Genomic DNA, 18464 nt, shown 5'->3' on the forward strand with positions numbered 1-18464 from the left:
AAAACTAATCTGGAGGCAACATTGAAAGCATTATTACGAGAAATGTCGTCAATTGGCTGCAATCGTTTTTCAGTGACACTCTTGTGACACTCTCACTACAATTTCCTGATTGTGTACTCCATATCTCGAAGTTCTATGAATGATCGCGGTACAATTTTTCTATAAACGTCATTGTGCTCAATCTGTTCTATAGGGATGTCCACATTGTCCCGCTAGATTATTGGTGACTACCAAATATGAGCTTTTCTAAAAGCTTTTTATAATTATGCAGCAAATTTTTAACAAATGCTTAAGTACTCTAAGGGCCGATTTCTTCACCTTCGCTTAAGCCGTAAACCACGTTTACCCATACGATTAAACCAGGTTTAAGGTCTAAGCGGTGGTGAAGAAACCGCTTATAAGAAGGTAAATATATAAAAAAACAGTATAATGTAATGACTTGTCAGTCAAACCAAGCTCATTCCTTAGGGTGTCCATAATGCCCTATGTTCCCCTACTGGTTGTGTATAGACGACAGGGTTGTTATTAGTCGCCGGATTCGACAGACTATCAGTGACGGTGACGAAAAATAAAAAGTTTTCGTCACTACCTCAGCTCAGCGCAAACTTAGACGCCTAACTACCAGCAACCAAGCACCTCGTCGCGACGAAAAATCTTTGCCGTTTCTCTCTGTATGTGTTTTCGTTGAACATGTTCAGCTTGAATGGAAAGGCAAAAAGAGGAACTTGCAAAAAAAAATCTGCGTGCTTCCGGAGTTGAACAAAATACCTTCAGATTATCAATAGCACGCGCCAACCGACAGAGTCAACACAACTTCTTGGAAATGTGAATGCCCAATTGCTAACACAAGACACCTTGTTGACTAGTAGTTTGTGGCTCAGACTCTCTTTTTCTGCAATTGTGCGCTCGGTGACGATTAGAAGCTTATGTTGGTTCAGGGCGGAGGGGTGACGGGAAGAGTGACGAAAAATATTACTCGTGGACTTTTTGCGGCTTGGTTTCGTCGTGGTCTCCTTGCCAGTCATTGAAAACAAAGGAAATGGCGATCTTTTACGCACTGAATATTTTTCTCAATTTTTCGTCATCAGTCAGTGACGAAACCGATGGTTACCAACCCTGATAGACGATGCACATAATTATATAATTATATCTTTTCACACGGAAAGTGGAACACGATAAGCGATACAAAGGAGCTACCTCTGCTTGAATTTCATTGATACTAAGGACTAAAGGTGGCACTGCTTGGTGTCTCATAATATACAGAAGACTCTCCACATCTCGAGATGTAGAATTCTCGATATCTCTCCCTATGTCGATGATTGGTTCGGTCCCTTCAATCTGCATACGTTTTCTCTCTCCATATCTCGATGTGTTCCTGTTGAATTGTTGTTCTCAATTTTCTCTCTATATGTCGATGTGAACATTATCAAAGGTTACTAGACCAGATGAAAGTGATTCAGAACAATTTGCAAACTCGAAATGAAGTTTGTTTGTTTATTATTTTCTTAGTAACCGAGTGATTTTCAATCTAGCGTTCATTAAATTAATGTTCTTTGTATTGAACTCTCCCTATCTTGAAGGTCCCTTCGATATCGAGATGTGGAGAGGCGACTGTGAATCGAAAGGAAAAAGCTTCCTGTATTTTTCCACTAACGAAAGTCACTGGAAAATTCCGTTGAAAATTTGGTTCACTATCAAGCGTCAATCAAAATTATCGAAAAATACCAGCCATCGAAGTGAACCACACAGAAGCTCCACACGTGCCAATCCCATTACGTATAGTAGCGGTTCGATAAGCTCACACACGTGTCGTCCAACACACCTTAGTTCGCCCAACAGCCATTCGACAGCCGTATCCATAGCAACTGCTGTGCTGAGCTGACGCTTGCTGCGATGTAACCCCGTTGATCGGGAACTGTGTGTTCCTGGGAGCTAAGGGTCAAACCAGTCTATCAATCGATCAGTGCTCTCGCGTTCACGCCGCCGACTGAACAATAAGTAGAGAACCACAATAATTTGCATCCAGATGAGCTGAATTATGGTGATTTCTGATCTCCCCGGGGAAAATTCACTTATTAACAGCACGTGTCAAGTGAGAAAAGCAATATAATAGAGCTTCCATCTAGCTCTGATCATTTGAGGGAATCTGAGTAATGGGAGGCGACAGTTATCAGCCACGCAAAACGTTTTATTATTCGTGCGTGTGCGCAAGATGGTATCGAAAACGATCTCAGTAGGCTTGGCATTATCAAACGGGCAAACTCAAGTGTTTACGCTACCTTTTTTTTTTGCGTGGACATTTTTGATTTGATTGCCACAACAGTTTGTCATATCTGTACTAATTATCGGCGCGTGGCGGTGATTTTAATAAGGACTTTTGCCATCGATCATATCATGACAACACAAATAGAATATACAAAGCCGGTAGCTGAACACCTGCGACGTGCTTTATTGGGGGTAATTGAGGCCTTCCTTAGCCTAGTGGTAACGGCTACAAAGCAAAGCCATGCTGAAGGTGTGATTTCTTTGTTCGATTCTTGGTTGGCCTAAGATCTTTTCGTAATGTAAATTTCCTTGACTTACTTGGGCATAAAATATCATCGTCCCAAAAAGGAAAGAAAAAATTGTAACTTTGGCAAACAGAGCTCTCAGTTCATAACTGTGAAAGTGCTCATTGAACACTATGCTGAAAAGAAGGTTCTGTCCCAGTGGGAACGTAATGCCAAGAAGACGAACGTAATTTATAACAAAATAATGAACTGCAATCGGTGTTATATTGTCAACTACTTATTATAATTGATGACCAATAGGTCAAAATGAGTTAAACTGCGACTTACCTTCGGTCGGTAGACGTTCAAGTACAGGCAATCCTCGCTACCCATAGCTGCCGCGACTGGCAAAAGTTCGTTCTTCTGGACGCACATTGACTTTTCAACTGAGGCATTGTAATCACCATGCTCTCGCCAAGGTTCTACAGGTACTGGGTTCTGGGGAAAAATGAGAAAATTAAAAAAAATATTAGCAAATTTTATTAATTTACAGATAAGCCGATTTTTATTTCACACTCTTAAAAAAAAACGTCAGACGTAATTCTTTGCGTGTCTGACAATATGTATTTCAAAAAACCAGATGCGCTATGATATTTTTGAAAGCGGCAATGGAGTCAGCAACCCTTAAGAGGAAAATAACCATCATCGTTTTACAAATTTTCAAAACCAGTTTTCTTGCTCAATAACGAAGCAATGCTCAAGAAAATCTATCATTGCATTGCACTTGTTATCTGAAACACGATGATAGATTTTCATAAGGATTGATTGAAATTTGACCGAAAGTACTGGTATTTATTTTTTGATGATTGCTGATGATTGAATGATGGAGTCTTGAGCCTTAATTAAGTAAATAGCGGTATGTTGATGCTTGAGACATAAACGTGTTCCGCAGTCTTATTCAAGCTGTTCGGAATTTGAATCAAGGTTTTCGGAATATGAGGCAGAATAAGAGTAGTGTTCGGCATTTGACGCAAAATGTTGTTCCATATTTTCATGCAGGGCTGTAAATGGTAATAAGTGGTAGGCTTGAATTTCGCGACACTCACGTGGCACTCCTAACTACAGTTTAAAAGCGTGAATTTCATCAAGTAGCCTATTTTAAGTTCATTCGCGAAGGAAATGGAGCATTTTTCTACAGTAATTTTAGGTTGCCTTTGGTAAGGGATGTTTCGCTACTTTCGAGGCATTTTGCTTACTGCATCGCAAGGCACAAGTTGCACTGGCATCGCTGACTGCGATAGGCTTTGCATAGTAACGTGAATTTAATTACTTTTTCCAACTCTGCTGTTATGTACCGTTTTGAATCATACTTCGAAAACTTACACGGAGAAAATGAAGTACTCAAAAGTGAGTTCATTCCTCTTGATTCCGAGGATTCATGCGTTAACCTAATTTTGAGTGGATGAGGTATAAGTAGTTTTCATTTGCAGCTATGCGAAAAAATACCTACTGGCTAAGTTCTTTTCATTCAACCGGCAGATCAAATAACTCAACTTCCAGTACTATGCCACATACTCAAATTTGAGGTAACACACTAAGGTTCGGTTTTTGGGTTGTTTTGCTCTTCGCTCTCTGACAACAATAGAAAGAGCGAATGACATAGGGAGAGAAAAATAACTCAAAAGTAAGTCAAAAAATACTCAAATATGGGTTTTTCGTTTTCTTCGTGTAAGGTTCTATTTGGAATCGGCCATTTGTCAAAACTGAAACAGAAGTTTTCTTTCGAACGGATAAAAAATATGGGAAAATAAAAACGTCCGTTTATCATAATCAACGAAATGAAGAAACGGACTTTTTTCTGAACAGTACGGAAAAAAATTTAAAATTCCGCAAATATTTTATTAAGCTAGTATTACTGACCCAAAACTATAGAATCATCACTACTCTCGAAGTATAAAATAGATTGAAATTGAATTGGAATGGACTGCTAATTTCTGATAATTTAATGACATATTTCAGCGAAAAATCAACAAAATCGCCCTGCAAAAAACGATTGTTCGGAATATGAGTCTGTTTAGAATTAGAGATACAACGGCAAAACTAATAGTAAAACATTAGCAGCACACTCAATAGCTATCAGTTTATTTTGCAAAGCTGCTATCTGCTGATTCATGCTCATTATTTGGGTCATTTCAAGCCAATTATCACAGCACATTTAGTCGGCCATCGCCGATTTTAACAATTATAAAATTTTAGAATATTTTCGTACTCTGCCTCACTTGCGAACCAACACTTGGCAGAGTAATTTGTGTGAGCATCGCGTGGAGGTTGATTCCTTTCCCGTTGATATTCGGAACTCCACCCACATTGGCGATCCTGCCAGTTTTCTGCGATTTGTTTTTCTGGCATGTTTAAGCACACTACCTACCTATTATCTCCTCGTAATAATAGATACTACATCTTGAGATACAATTAGACCTCGAAGTACCAAGCGTCTCCATCAGATAACTATACAATGCCTAGGGCACGTGGCATTTAGATGAATTGGGGTTCAATCAAAAACAAAATACAGACCACCATGTTCCTTACAGTTGCACAAAATTATATGGCACATAATGTCAAAGAGTCAAATCTAGAATGTCATGAAAAGTGTGCTGCGATCTTTCAAACTTGGGTACCTTTAGTAGTGCAAAGGAATCAGTACAAGTACCCAATTTGAACCCGAACACTATGTCTCTATTCGTCGCTTGTTCAATGCTAGTAATGGACCCTTTCTGCTACGAAAGATTGATTTTTTTCGCTTTTTGCAATAGATAATTGTTTTGTGAAGCCTGATAAAAAAAAAACTCAACATTATCTTGTGTACAGTCGAATGCTCTTTCGATCGAAAGCCGTTTCACATTCCCGTTTACGCCAGCAAAACCAAGTGGGCCTTGGATTTGATCGAAAGTTGGATCCACCGTGAACAAGAATTAGGGTGTATTAATATTTTACTACGCACTTGGTGTTTCTAGTCAAATAAAATTTTTGAACATTATTGTTCAAATTCCTATTATAGACCCTGTATGTATCAATGCAAAAAATTGTTTCGAATTCAAATTCATTGAAAAAAAAAAATAAATAAAAAGTTTGACGATATTGACGTTTACTTTTATGGATTTAATTTATATGTTATCCGCGTCGACACTTTTTTGTGTTAATAAATCTTCGAGCTGTTTAGCAGAATACCTATAAGTAGATGAAAAAACCGAATTTAGTACTATACCATTTAATTCCACTAGAGTTTGTATCCTTTGACAGATACGAGTCTAGTACACGACACTGAAGACAGCTTTACAGTTGAGGTCGAAATACGCGTATCTGTCAAAGGATACAAACTCTAGTGGAATTAAATGGTATAGTACTAAATTCGGTTTTTTCATCTACTTTTTTGTGTGTTTTCATTTACTAAATCGTTATCAAAAAAGTTTTCTTACTAGATAGGAAGTAGAATTTTCTAGAACTAACTGACTTAATTTTTGAATTCTATTTTTTTTTTTTTGTAACGGGTGCTTCAGAAGCCACGTTTCTTGCCAATTGGGAGATTTGTGCCGGAAAAGCAAAGAAAAAAGTGCGCGATTTTAGCGCCTTGTGCTAGTACCCACTTAGATAACATAATAATACTCACCGCAAATCGTAGCTTTCCAACAGGAGGCTGTGCAAAAGGTATACCGATGAACGCTTCAAACAATCCTGTTCGGTATCCCTTCATGAAAGTCCCTCGCAAGCACCCATCAGCGATGCAAACACGAGGATCTGCCCTTTCTACTTCCGGTTCTTGCTTCTCACAGCTGTCATTTGGCACTGACTGTTTCGCATCTTTATTTCCGCAAACCAATCCACACAAAACCATTCCCACAACTATTAAACCATTCCACGATATCACCATCTTCATGTTCGCCTTTAACCTAGATTCACATGAAAACACTTTTATTAGCCGTGCACCGAGTGATAGGAATTCACCATCTACGAAATCTGATCATGCTCTGTCACTTGTCCGACAATAAATTCATTGAGCTTAACGATATATTTCTGTACAAAATGTGACTCATTGGATTACTGATAGGCCTAATCGTAATTGTTCCTTTCCTTCAAGTCCTTTGTTAGGATTGCGCCCAAACGCCCATCTACGATTGATTGAACCGTTTCCACGCACGACTCGTAAGTCACTGGCAGCGAGATTCGCGAAGCAACAGAGCGAAGGTAAGTAACTCCATCGCGCACGAATTTCCATGAATGAAAAGCTCACTCGCGATGCTTAGAAGCTCTCGCGTTTGCTCTCTCTCTCTTCCACTCTCTTGCTAGGAGCGCAACAGGTGTTTCTGTGGCATTTATGTGCGTGGCGTCAATCAAATCAAGCCTGGCGCCGCCAAAGCAGGCTTTGATCACTGAGTCAGCATGATGATGATGGAAGCGCGAGACGATACCTTTTAATTAAAGCAGGCAACGAAGCTTGGCAGTTATGCACGATTGAACCACACGCGGGATGACAATTGGAAGAATCGAAGAAAGTGTGACACGGAAGCCTTCAAGTCTGAAGCAGGGAATAATGCTCAAAAATTACGTATCGTTTGAATAGCGCGTTATGGCGTACTGGGTAATAATTAAGGTAACTAAAATTAAAATTCATTAGTTGTGGGTGTTCCAATAGTTGCGGTAGTGTCATTTACACTGATTATATTGAATTAACTGCAGATCCGATACCGCCAATCGACGTATTGGCTTGTTGATATACGACGAAGACCAAAACATCGTTCAAATTGCTTCAACATTGATAAAATACCACCAAAACTGCTTAGACTTTTCTCACTTGTACCAATAGTTGCGGTAAAGTGTTCCTATAGTGGAGGATCCCATAAGAAAACAAGAAATACCGCAACTATAGGAAAACAAATTAAAAATTTACAGAGCAGTTTACCAATATAGTGGAGGTATTGTTTTTCACTGACATGCCGATGGTTACTGTGATGACATCAATTGTCTCATTAAGTAAATGGTCGTTACTTCCCATTTCAACAATAATATGTACATTTATTGCGCTACTTGGATTTTAGGGGGCTAAATGACGTTGAACCGTGCTAAGTACCTCAACTATTGGAACATTTATCCTATAGAATAAAGAAGAAAAAGAAGCTTGAGATTTCTCGACAAAACACATTAGAAAGAAAAAAATCTTTAAGTACTGTTCATTTTAGAAAAGGGTCCCCTTATTTATGATATTTTTTTTTTCAAAATTGGAAATTTCAGATCCAACAAAATGATATTGGTTAAAGAACAAAACTGCTCTTCCCTAAGAGAAAACTGTTGAATGAAGTTACACAGAAACTTCAATATATTTCACTAATATCTGAAACAATGTAACTCTGGTAATTTATCCATTAAAGTTGAAATTTTCTGAACAATTATTTGTTAGCATCCAGCAAAAAGTAAAGTGTATAACGCATTCATAATGGTTTATAACAGGATATTCTGATCTTTTTTGACATTTCCTCTTAATTCCAATATATTTTGGAAGTGCCCCCTGATATGTAATTTGAATATTTGTAATAAGAGTTATACATAGTAGCAATATTATTTTTTACTTCTATTCGGTACATCCATCGGACTTTTAAAAGCTGAACAGTTCGGTTATAGTTTGGTCATTAATTAAAGTATAACCTTTCAAGAAAAAGATTGATCAGAGCAACGATGGACGGTGTGCAAAACTGCGTGAAGATCTCGGGCGAACACTCCAGTTCGTTCGAGTCTCGGCGGGGACTACGACAGGGCGACGGACTTTCGTGCCTGTTGTTCAATATTGCGCTTGAAGGTGTCATGCGGAGAGCCGGACTTAACAGTCGAGGCACGATTTTCACGAGATTCGGACAATTTGTTTGCTTCGCGGACGACATGGTTATTATTGGGAGAAAATTTGAAACGGTGGCAGATTTGTTCACCCGCCTGAAACGCAAGGCAACAAGAGTCGGGCTAATGGTGAATGCGTCGAAAACAAAGTACATGCTGGTTGACGGAACTGAGCGCGACAGGGACCGCCTCGGAAGCAGTGTTACGATAGACGGGGATACCTTCGAGGTGGTGGACGAGTTCGTCTACCTCGGATCCTTGTTGACGGCTGACAACAATGTTAGTCGGGAAATACGAAGGCGCATCATCAGCGGAAGTCATGCCTACTATGGGCTCCAGAAGAAACTGCGGTCAAGAAAGATTCACCCCCGCACCAAATGCACGATGTACAAAACGCTCATAAGACCGGTAGTCCTCTATGGGCATGAGGCGTGGACTATGCTCGAGGAGGACTTGCAAGCTCTTGGGGTTTTCGAACGCCGAGTGCTAAGGACGATCTTCGGCGGCGTGCAGGAGAACGGCGTACATTGGCGTAAATAGGGAGGGGCCAGGGGGGGCCTGGCCCCCCCGAAACCTGGACTTGCCCCCCCTCAAAAATTTTGAAAAATAGATGATGAGATAATGCAATTGTATGTTGAACACATATTTTCAATTTGGCGATAAAATTTCTTTACTTTTCTTGTGGAAAACACCATACGATCCGGTATTGGGAGCCATCTTTTATGGTTGGCCGATTTGGTACTAGAATATATTATCAAAATGTTATGTCAAAATTCATAACTGTATTTTCAAATTTATTTTTGCACGCTACACAAATTATAAATTATATCATAAATGGATAACAAGATCATATGAAACCACTATGTTTTTAATTATTAATTTAGTGGCTTAAGTGTCCGGTAGTGGGGGATCTTCTCCTATAGGAAGTTTTAATTTATGTAAACTGTCTATAATTCAAAAACATTACGTTATTTGAGAAAAATAGTTAACACTTGTATCCATCGAAAATGAGGTATTGATGATGTATAGGTTCGGGAGAATTTGGAATCATTTTTAAAAATACGTTTAAACAACACAATTTGGGGTGCAAGTTTGAGAAAATCTCCAAATACTAAATTTAAAGATTTTTTACAAAGTCTCAATAGTTTATGAAAAAATAGACGTGTACATAAAATAGTCTGAATTTTTTCTTGATTCTTAGTTTGATTCCGATTTTTTTAGTCCGATGAAACTTACAAAAAGTGAGCGTCCTTCTACATCTATTCCAGTTTTCTGGTTCAAATCATAAAGCCCATCAGAGCTTAGCTCATGTATTTCTCAATTAATACATATTGCTCAGTCGTATATTTTTACTTCAAACTCGAAAACACTTTTAATCCTTCAATTTGATGCACGCAGACTTTAACATTCATAGAAAAGGTATTTTTCAATCTCATGTTAAAATTTTGGAATGAATGGATGAAGTTCGGATAAAAAAGATTAATCCAATAGTAAAACTTTTGATAAACAATCAATGTACTATTGGAAATAAACTTTTTTTTTGAAAACGATTTCAAAAAGTTTCTTCCATTTGGAACATTGTTCGTTCGAATACTTTCAATATAAACATTGAACACTTCTTTCGTAGAGAAATTGTCGATTTAAGTCGTGTGGAGAAAAGGCTTAAAACTCTAGTTCAAACTAAATGAATGTGGATGAACTCGTTTATGTTTTGTTTTAAATCATTGTGTATCATTTGAGGCACATCATCTAATTGTGTAAAAAAACGTTATCTTGCAAAAATATAAAACTTGTGCATATCTTATATACCAAAATACTCGCAAATTGCAGATATTTAGGTTACGTAATATATCGACGCTGTCTCACAAGTTCACCGAAAATTATTCAAATTATTAAGTTTACTCGTAACACTTAAAATGTCATTAAAATGTAAAACATATGTACATAGATACACGTCATAAATCCGATTATTATACACACTAACTATATCATGTTCCTTGGAATTTGGAACTATCATGTTCCTTGGAATTTGATTCAACAAATCTATCGAATATATTTCCTTAGATTTCATCAATTATTAAAATAATGTGCAGATCAGTACCCAAATCCAAAGTTTTGCTGAAAACTTTTTCTTATTAAAACGTAATTTGTTTTACTTCGAAAGCACTTTCAATATTTTGGAAAAACATTTATTTGTGGATTCGTATTTCAAAAATTTGTCGATGAAACATTTTTTTTTTTTGACGATCGTTTGTTAATGTTTTATCTCTCTTGATTTAAAATATGCTAATCCAAAGAGAGGCACGAACAAAATTAGGAAAAACATTTAATATTCGTCAGATTATAGAAACATAATCTTCTATAAAACTGAGTTTCTATTCTAAATGAGTCCAAGTTTTAAATTTCTCTCGATTTCACTTCCTTTTTAATTATACCGTTTCCACACCACCAATTCAGTTTCATAAATTTTCGCTCCACTGGATGACGAGGACTGTAGGCAGATTCTGGAGGAGGAGAATGCAGTGCGGGCGGTCATGCTGCAGCGAGGAACCCGACAGAACGCACAGTGGCCGCATCCCATACAAATGCTGGCCAAAAGTACAATTCTCACTCAAAACGTTCAAAAATGCTAATTATTTGACAAAATATGGTTTTTAGAGGTAATTTGACAGGAATAGTCGGTACATTTAACAGAATTAGTTTGAAATACCACATTTTTTTTAATTCAATCAAGAAAATCCGTATCCAGATCAAAATCAAATGAAACTTCATTATTTTGATGCTTATTTGAAGTTGAACATTGTAGACAGGGCTCGAGGTGGTTTTTGAATATATTCGGGAGCTTATAATGGTGCAAAATGCGATATTTATATCAAGTGAGATGGTCTGGTGGGCTGATTCGTGGTGTAACTATAAAATATGCTTACTTATTTTGGCACAGAAAAGCGCAAGTGAAGCCATAAAACATCAAATACTATGGAATATTTGCCACACATTGAGGGATAAATGATCATTTTAGAGCGTTTCCCAGATATCTTGCACTACCTTTGAAAAAATACTCTATTTTTGAAGGAACTCTATGTTACACACTTCTTGACATTCTCAAATGGTGAACATGTCAAATGTGGTTCGAAATATATTCAAAACAAAGCCTAAGGTATATTCTTTCGAATAAGATCGGTTGAGAAAGGTTTGGTCATGATTTAGTACAGAAACTGCAATTTCTATAGAATAACCTCCACGAAATTTGAAAAATTCTAAAGAGTCAATTTCAGCTGACATCTCTCCAGGTCACATGCTGTTCAAAATCGAAATATACACCGATCGATCTGAAACTTTGGGGAATTGTTATTCAATACTGAAGAAATCAAGAAAAAATATTCGAGAAGGAATTTGCAAACTTATTTTTTTTTACTTTTGGCCAGCTTTGGGCCACTGTGGAACGCGCAGAGTTATTGACGGAAACGGCAACAGCAGACCCGCCTCTTTCGGGAGAAAAAACGCCGCCTGGTGGAGACGGAGTGCGAGGAGATGGAACAGCTGTGCCGGTCCCAAGAAACACGCAAGTTCTATCAGAAGCTTAACGTATCTCGCAACGGCTTCGTGCCGTGAGCCGAGATGTGCAGGAATAATGATGGGAGCATTTTGACGGACGAGCGTGAAGTGATCGAAAGGTGGAATCAACACGTCGACGAACATCTGAATGACACTGAGAGCACAGGCAATGAGGGTCAGGACAACGGAGGAAATACCTTCGTCGCCACTGCGGAGGATGGAAACCATCCAGCCCCCACTTTGAGGGAGGTTAAGGATGCCTTTCACCAGCTCAAGAACAACAAAGCTGCTGGTAAGGATGGTATCGGAGCTGACTCATAAAGATGGGCCCGGAGAGGCTGGCCATTTGTCTGCACCGGCTGATAGGCACAATCTGGGAAACAGAACAGCTACCGAGGAGTGGAAGGAAGGGGTAATCTGCCCCATCTACAAGAAAAGCGACAAGTTAGATTATGAGAACTTAATAGCGATCACCATTCTAAATGCGGCCTACAAAGTATTATCCCAGATCATCTTCCGTCGTCTGTCACCTATAGTAAGCGAGTTCGTGGGAAGTTATCTAGCCGGCTTCGTTGACGGCCGATCGACAACGGACCAGATCTTTACTGTAAAGTAAATCCTCCAAAAATGTCGCGAATACCAGGTCCCAACGCATCACCTTTTCATCGATTTCAAGGTTGCATACGACAGAATCGACCGCGAAGAGCTATGGAAAATCATGGACGAGAACAGCTTTCCCGGCAAGCACACGAGACTGATAAGAGCGACAATGGACGGTGTGCAAAATTGTGTGAAGGTTTCAGGCGAACATTACAGTTCGTTTCGATCCCGCCGGGGACTACGACAAGGTGATGGACTTTCGTGCCTGTTGTTCAATATTGCGCTAGAAGGTGTTATGTGGAGAGCCGGGCTCAACAACCGGGGTACGATTTTTACGAGATCCAGTCAATTTGATTGCTTCGGGGATGATATGGACATTGTCGGCCGAACATTTGAAAAGATGGCAGATCTGTACACCCGCCTGAAACGCGAAGCAGCAAAAGTTGGACTGGTGGTGAATGCGGCCAAGACAAAGTACATGCTAGCACGACAGGGTTTGCCTAGGTAGCAGTGTTACGATAGACGAGGATACGTTAGAGGTGGTCGACGAGTTCGTCTACCTTGGATCCTTGTTGACGGCTGACAATAACGTTAGCCGTTAAATACAGAGTCGCTCATCAGTGGAAGTCGGGCCTACTATGGCCTCCACAAGAAGCTGCGGTCAAAAAAGATTCACGCCCGCACCAAATGTATCATGTACAAAACGCTCATAAGGCCGGTAGTCCTCTACGGACATGAAACGTGGACGATGCTCGAGGAGGACCTGCAAGCACTTGGAGTCTACGAACGTCGGGTGCTTAGGACGATCTTCGGCGGTGTGCAGGAGAACGGTGTGTGGCGGCGAAGGATGAACCACGAGCTCGCCCAACCCTACGGCGAACCCAGTATCCAGAAGGTAGCCAAAGCTGGAAGGATACGATGGGCAGGGCATGTTGCAAGAATGCCGGACAGCAACCCTGCAAAGATGGTTTTCGCTTCGGATCCGGTTGGTACAAGAAGGCGTGGAGCGCAGCGAGCTAGGTGAGCGGATCAAGAGCGTATCGATTTGGCGAGCGTGAGGCAGAACCGAGGATGAAGAGATGCGGCCACGAACCGAGTATTTTGGCGTAAAATTGTTGATTCAGTGTTATCTGTTTAGATGTTAACTAATTAAATGAAATGAAAGAACCGAATTTAGTACTATACCATTTAATTCCTAGAGTTTGTATCCTTTGACAGATACGTGTATTTCGACCTTAACTGTAAGGCCGTCTCCAGTGTCGTGTACTAGACTCGACACTGAAGACGGCCTTACAGTTTTCATCTACTTATAGGTATTCTACTAAACAGCTCGAAGATTTATTATCATAAATGAAACGAGATTCAAGAGAATTCCGCCAATGGCGGATACAGTGAAGATATTCAGTCGAGTCTAGTACCCAAGTAACACCGAAAACATTTTTCTCGGCAGTAAACAGAAGATATTGTTATACAGGAGTTTTATAGGTGAAATCCAGAATACTTTGGTAATTTTAAAGTTATAAAATAGTATTCAAAAAACATATTTTGCCCAAACGTCAAATCGAGATGGGACAAATAGACTAGGTGAAATTATAACTCATTGTATATTAATATAACTTATATAGGATTTATATCGCACCGTAAACCATCAAACAACAATAAGCTTTACAGATGTATTTTCAAATGGGTTTCAACTTATTCTTAACACCATGATCTATGACATAAACCCTGTTTTTTCAACCATTTTTATTTCTGATAGTGGATAGTTTTTGTAATGGTTTTGTTTGATGTTCTTAATGAGTAGTGTTTGATCCTTCGACCTTGACACTTGCTCCTGCGGGAGCGGGTGATGAGGGCAGGATCAAACATGCCGCGCGTCGGTACCCGAGGAGGAACAAATAACTCACCAATAACTTATGCATACCATATTTTGGTATCATACCAAAATTAAGTATTGTTCAGTTGTCAATTCCTCGATTTGGTATTGAAAAAATTTTTTAAAACAATTAAAAATACTTCATTGAGGTATTAGACAGCTACTGAGGTCTGCTGGAGGTATTGAACTACTATTGAAAAATTTCACTTTTATATGAAAATCCATCAAGTATTGAGGTATTACAATACCTGATCTAATTATCAGTTTGGTGTTCGTAGAATATGCTTGAGATATTATTTGAGGTATTTTACCTCTTATGCAGGGCTCATTCATACCTCGTTCAGGTTGTAAGTATTGGAAATTATCTGGTATGGAATACCTTAGTTTGGTATTCAGAAGTTATTTTCTTCTGCTCGGGTAGTGAAGCGGTGAAAAAGTGATCGGTTCGTTAGTAGTGTTTGATCCTTCGACCTTGACGCTTGCTCCTGCGGGGGCGGGCGATGGGGGCAGGATCAAACTTGTCGCGCGTCGTTCGCTCAGAGAAATGAAAAAGCGCCGCGGATCGCTAGTAGTGTTTGATCTATTGATCGCGTCGCTTGCTCTTACGTGGGCGAGTGACGAACACTTGTTCGGCGTTTAATGCGATTATCGAATTATTTCACGAATCCGGTTAGGCGTGATTATATCATGGATCACATCACCAAACATTGGTGACTCCCAGATCTTTACCTTATCCCACTAACCCAATACCCTCTCCATGACAACCGTGGAGATGCAGAGGTGATCTCGGTCTCTAGTAACAACGGTAGTCACACTAACATTCCTTCCCTTCCCCGATGACCGTAAGGACGTGGCCGGCGCCGTTATTGACTTTTAAATTTGAGCTCTCGATTTGTGCACATTGAAGAATGGTAAGCTTGTCCCAGGCCCCATTCATTAATTCCCTGTGCAACTTCGATTGTTCTGGTCAATCACGGAGTAGCAACTACGAATTGTACGGTCATCTATGCTTATGCTTATGCTTATGCTATGGTTTTGTTTGATGTTCTTAATAACTTTGGGAGTAGAACAGCTTCACAAAGAAAAAATATGTGGAACTTATCAGATTTAAGAGATACAGACATCTCGTGCGGCCTTTGGTGACCACGGACATAGACTATAAACTGCACAATTATTACTCACTCCCGTTTGCCGGTGTTTAATTCAAAAATTCTGATGACTCTTTCTCGCAATGGCGATAGAATATTATCCGGTAGGAAAACGACAGATAACAATATGGTTGTGTATCTTTTGGGAACATTCTAACACCTGCAAAAGTTTTATTATAAGGTGGAGTTGGTGGATGCTGGCAAACTGGATCATACTGAAAATGGATTGGAGTGTACTACACAAGCGGCGGTTTTTTTTTCCAAAGGCATCGGTATCTATTCGATAGGCAAGCGTTCTGGTTCGTCAATGGCTTTTCGTTGGTAACAGACAGCTTTCCCTCGAGATTGAGGATAGAATATGAATGACTGTCCTCTGTATCACTATGTTCCATTTCATTTCCAGCAGTCCGCTCCGTTCTAATTCATTGAATATCTACCTTTTACAGAGAACCTCAAAATTACTATATACTTCACATCCTAAAATTCGACTGAAGGTCCGTAATTAGTGTTTTCGCGTTCTAAATGCAAATTAATTTGATAATACTCGAGCCGTTTTACTCACTGCGTTCGTAATTATTGCTGCGTTATTTACAAATAAATTAAATTTTGACGTTTGTTTGATTGTTTTTGATTCACTGAAGAGGAAGCTGTAATAGAGTTGTAAAGGTGTTATAATAAGTATCGCAAAACAAAACAATAACTTGTTTGAGAGTAGCTTGCAGACATGCTTTTATGAAGTATTTTTATCGTATATTATAAGTTTTCTATGAATATTTTTTAACCTCTCAAAATTTTATGTGTTGAATGAATTGACACATATGACAGTACCGTCTAAAAATATAAAACAATGACAACGAGTAAGAAATGCTGAAAACTTTAGGTATTCACTTTGGTTATGCGATCTGGATATTCAATAATTTTGATCATGACTTTTATATATGGAATAAATAATAAAAATGAATAAATTATAGATCATTGGAATGAATTATAAGTTGAGACATATAATTCATGCACATGAACTATTCTAAATATTTTCAAGCGGCACTGTAAGCTACGTGCCATATTGTTTTTCTTGTGGGTCAAAACAAATCTTACAAAAATAAGAAATTTTTGGCGATTTTACATTTCTGTTTTTAATTACTTTAATGGCGCATGAATTTTTGGAGAGTAAAATCAAAAGTTGCACTAAACATCTTGAAACGGATTGGAAACATGACCCTCATTGATGATTATGATGCCATGTTTATTTTTATATTTTATTTTACACATAATTAGGAATCTTGAACTTCATCACTCGGAATTATTTGATGGTTTTAAGAAGCCATGAATAATCCAAACATACTTTTATTTCCTATAATTTACTCAGCTTTGCACGTGGTTGAATTGATTATGAGTATAATTTGATGTACAAATGTTTTCTGCAGGGTAAATCACTTGAAAATAGCTACATTACAACTAATACATTATGCTGTACTATAAAAGTGTTTTGAAAGTTATATCACTTGCAATGTACTCGATTATAACATATGCATGTAGTTGAAATATAGAAGTTGCATGTTAGTATGTGTTGCTGTCAAAAAGCTTTATTTAGACTAATTACTATTTTATATATAATCTTTACTTTCATTATGTTGAGAGTACGTTTACAGATCGTTGATTGAACAAGATCTTAGTTCTATGATTTTGTTATGAGACACCTATACGATGTTGTATAAGCCGCCATGTTTTGCGCTTTTTTAGCTCTATAAGTGTTTGGTTTTAAGTCAGGAATGCTAGAAAAATACAACCGAACATGTATAAATTGTGAATTTTAAACTGTTATATAACAAGTTTTGTTACTATTTGTCAAAGGATACAAACTCTAGTGGAATTAAATGGTATAGTACTAAATTCGGTTTTTTCATCTACTTAAGAAATTCAAATTGCAATAATTCGAAAAAAAAATGAGATTAGCCAAGAAACGTCCAAGGAATTTTTAGAGGAATCTGGCAAAATTTGGTAACCACTGAGCTTGAAATATCCGTAGGAATCGATCCAGGAGATTCAAGTCCCGCCACATTTACCACAACCGATTTTCTTCAAAGATTTCGATCGGTATTCACAGAATAACATATCATGGAAATAACACATACAAACATGCGATTTCATTGTAGCAATGTTTTGTCAATGTTGAAGATTTTTTATTGTTCTTTGAGAGGATTTTTGAAAATAACGCATTTTTTTTCTCTATTATGCTTTGAATATATAGTAAGAACCTTATATGCAACTCTATGAAGGCTAAATTTTCATTTAAGGATTGTATTGACGTATTTCGCGCCAACTCAAACAGGTGTTGGCAGCACTCTCTCAGACTTGAATGAAACTTTCTGGATGTGTAGACCTTGACTTTGTAAGCCCCGTTGCATACTCATTTTTTCCAAAATTTATTTGGGCAATCAGATCCTCCCGATTTTTCAAGAATATGTAACTGAAATATTACTCCTACAAAAAAGTGCTGTATGGATGTCTTGTAAATAATTGTCTAAGCTTTTGAAAACACCCCATTTTGAACATCTCTATCCTGAACATCCCTACATTTTTTCATTATTTCTTGAAACCTATTCTGGTTACCAATTTTTTGGCAAAAAGAAAAATTTGGGATTTTACAATACCTTTGAAAATATTTTTTTTTTGTAGCGTATTTTATTTTCCGTGTAGTTGACATTAAAACAGGTTCAAAATTATTTTAATGTCCCATGGCTCTTCTTCTGTTATATGGTGATCGTATAAAATATAAAATATACAATTTTTTGTGTTACACGTTGAATCAGACCCAGGCATTTGTAAGTTAAACACAAGACTTTTTCTTAAACACACCAATTTTTTTTTCGAAAATTCATAAAAAAATTTTTTTGATATGAATGTTGGACCACA

The 18464-nt window shown here is 38.1% G+C and overlaps 1 protein-coding gene across 4 annotated transcripts in view; it reads right to left on the reverse strand.

Annotated features, from left to right (window-relative positions):
- LOC5566115 (venom carboxylesterase-6) overlaps positions 1-18464 on the reverse strand; it is a 48125-nt gene that overhangs the window by 12402 nt on the left and 17259 nt on the right. For all 4 annotated transcript variants that reach the window (XM_021839740.1, XM_001650430.3, XM_021839739.1 and 1 more), the window contains exons 2-3: positions 6157-6436; positions 2838-2987 (exon numbers count right to left, since the gene is read on the reverse strand). In XM_021839740.1, the coding sequence (XP_021695432.1) occupies positions 2838-2987; positions 6157-6423 (417 nt within the window). In that variant the 5' untranslated portion in view covers positions 6424-6436. The remainder of the gene's footprint in view (positions 1-2837; positions 2988-6156; positions 6437-18464) is intronic.

This window comes from Aedes aegypti, chromosome 2 (assembly GCF_002204515.2).
Source record: "Aedes aegypti strain LVP_AGWG chromosome 2, AaegL5.0 Primary Assembly, whole genome shotgun sequence".
NCBI classification, from domain to species: domain Eukaryota; kingdom Metazoa; phylum Arthropoda; class Insecta; order Diptera; family Culicidae; genus Aedes; species Aedes aegypti.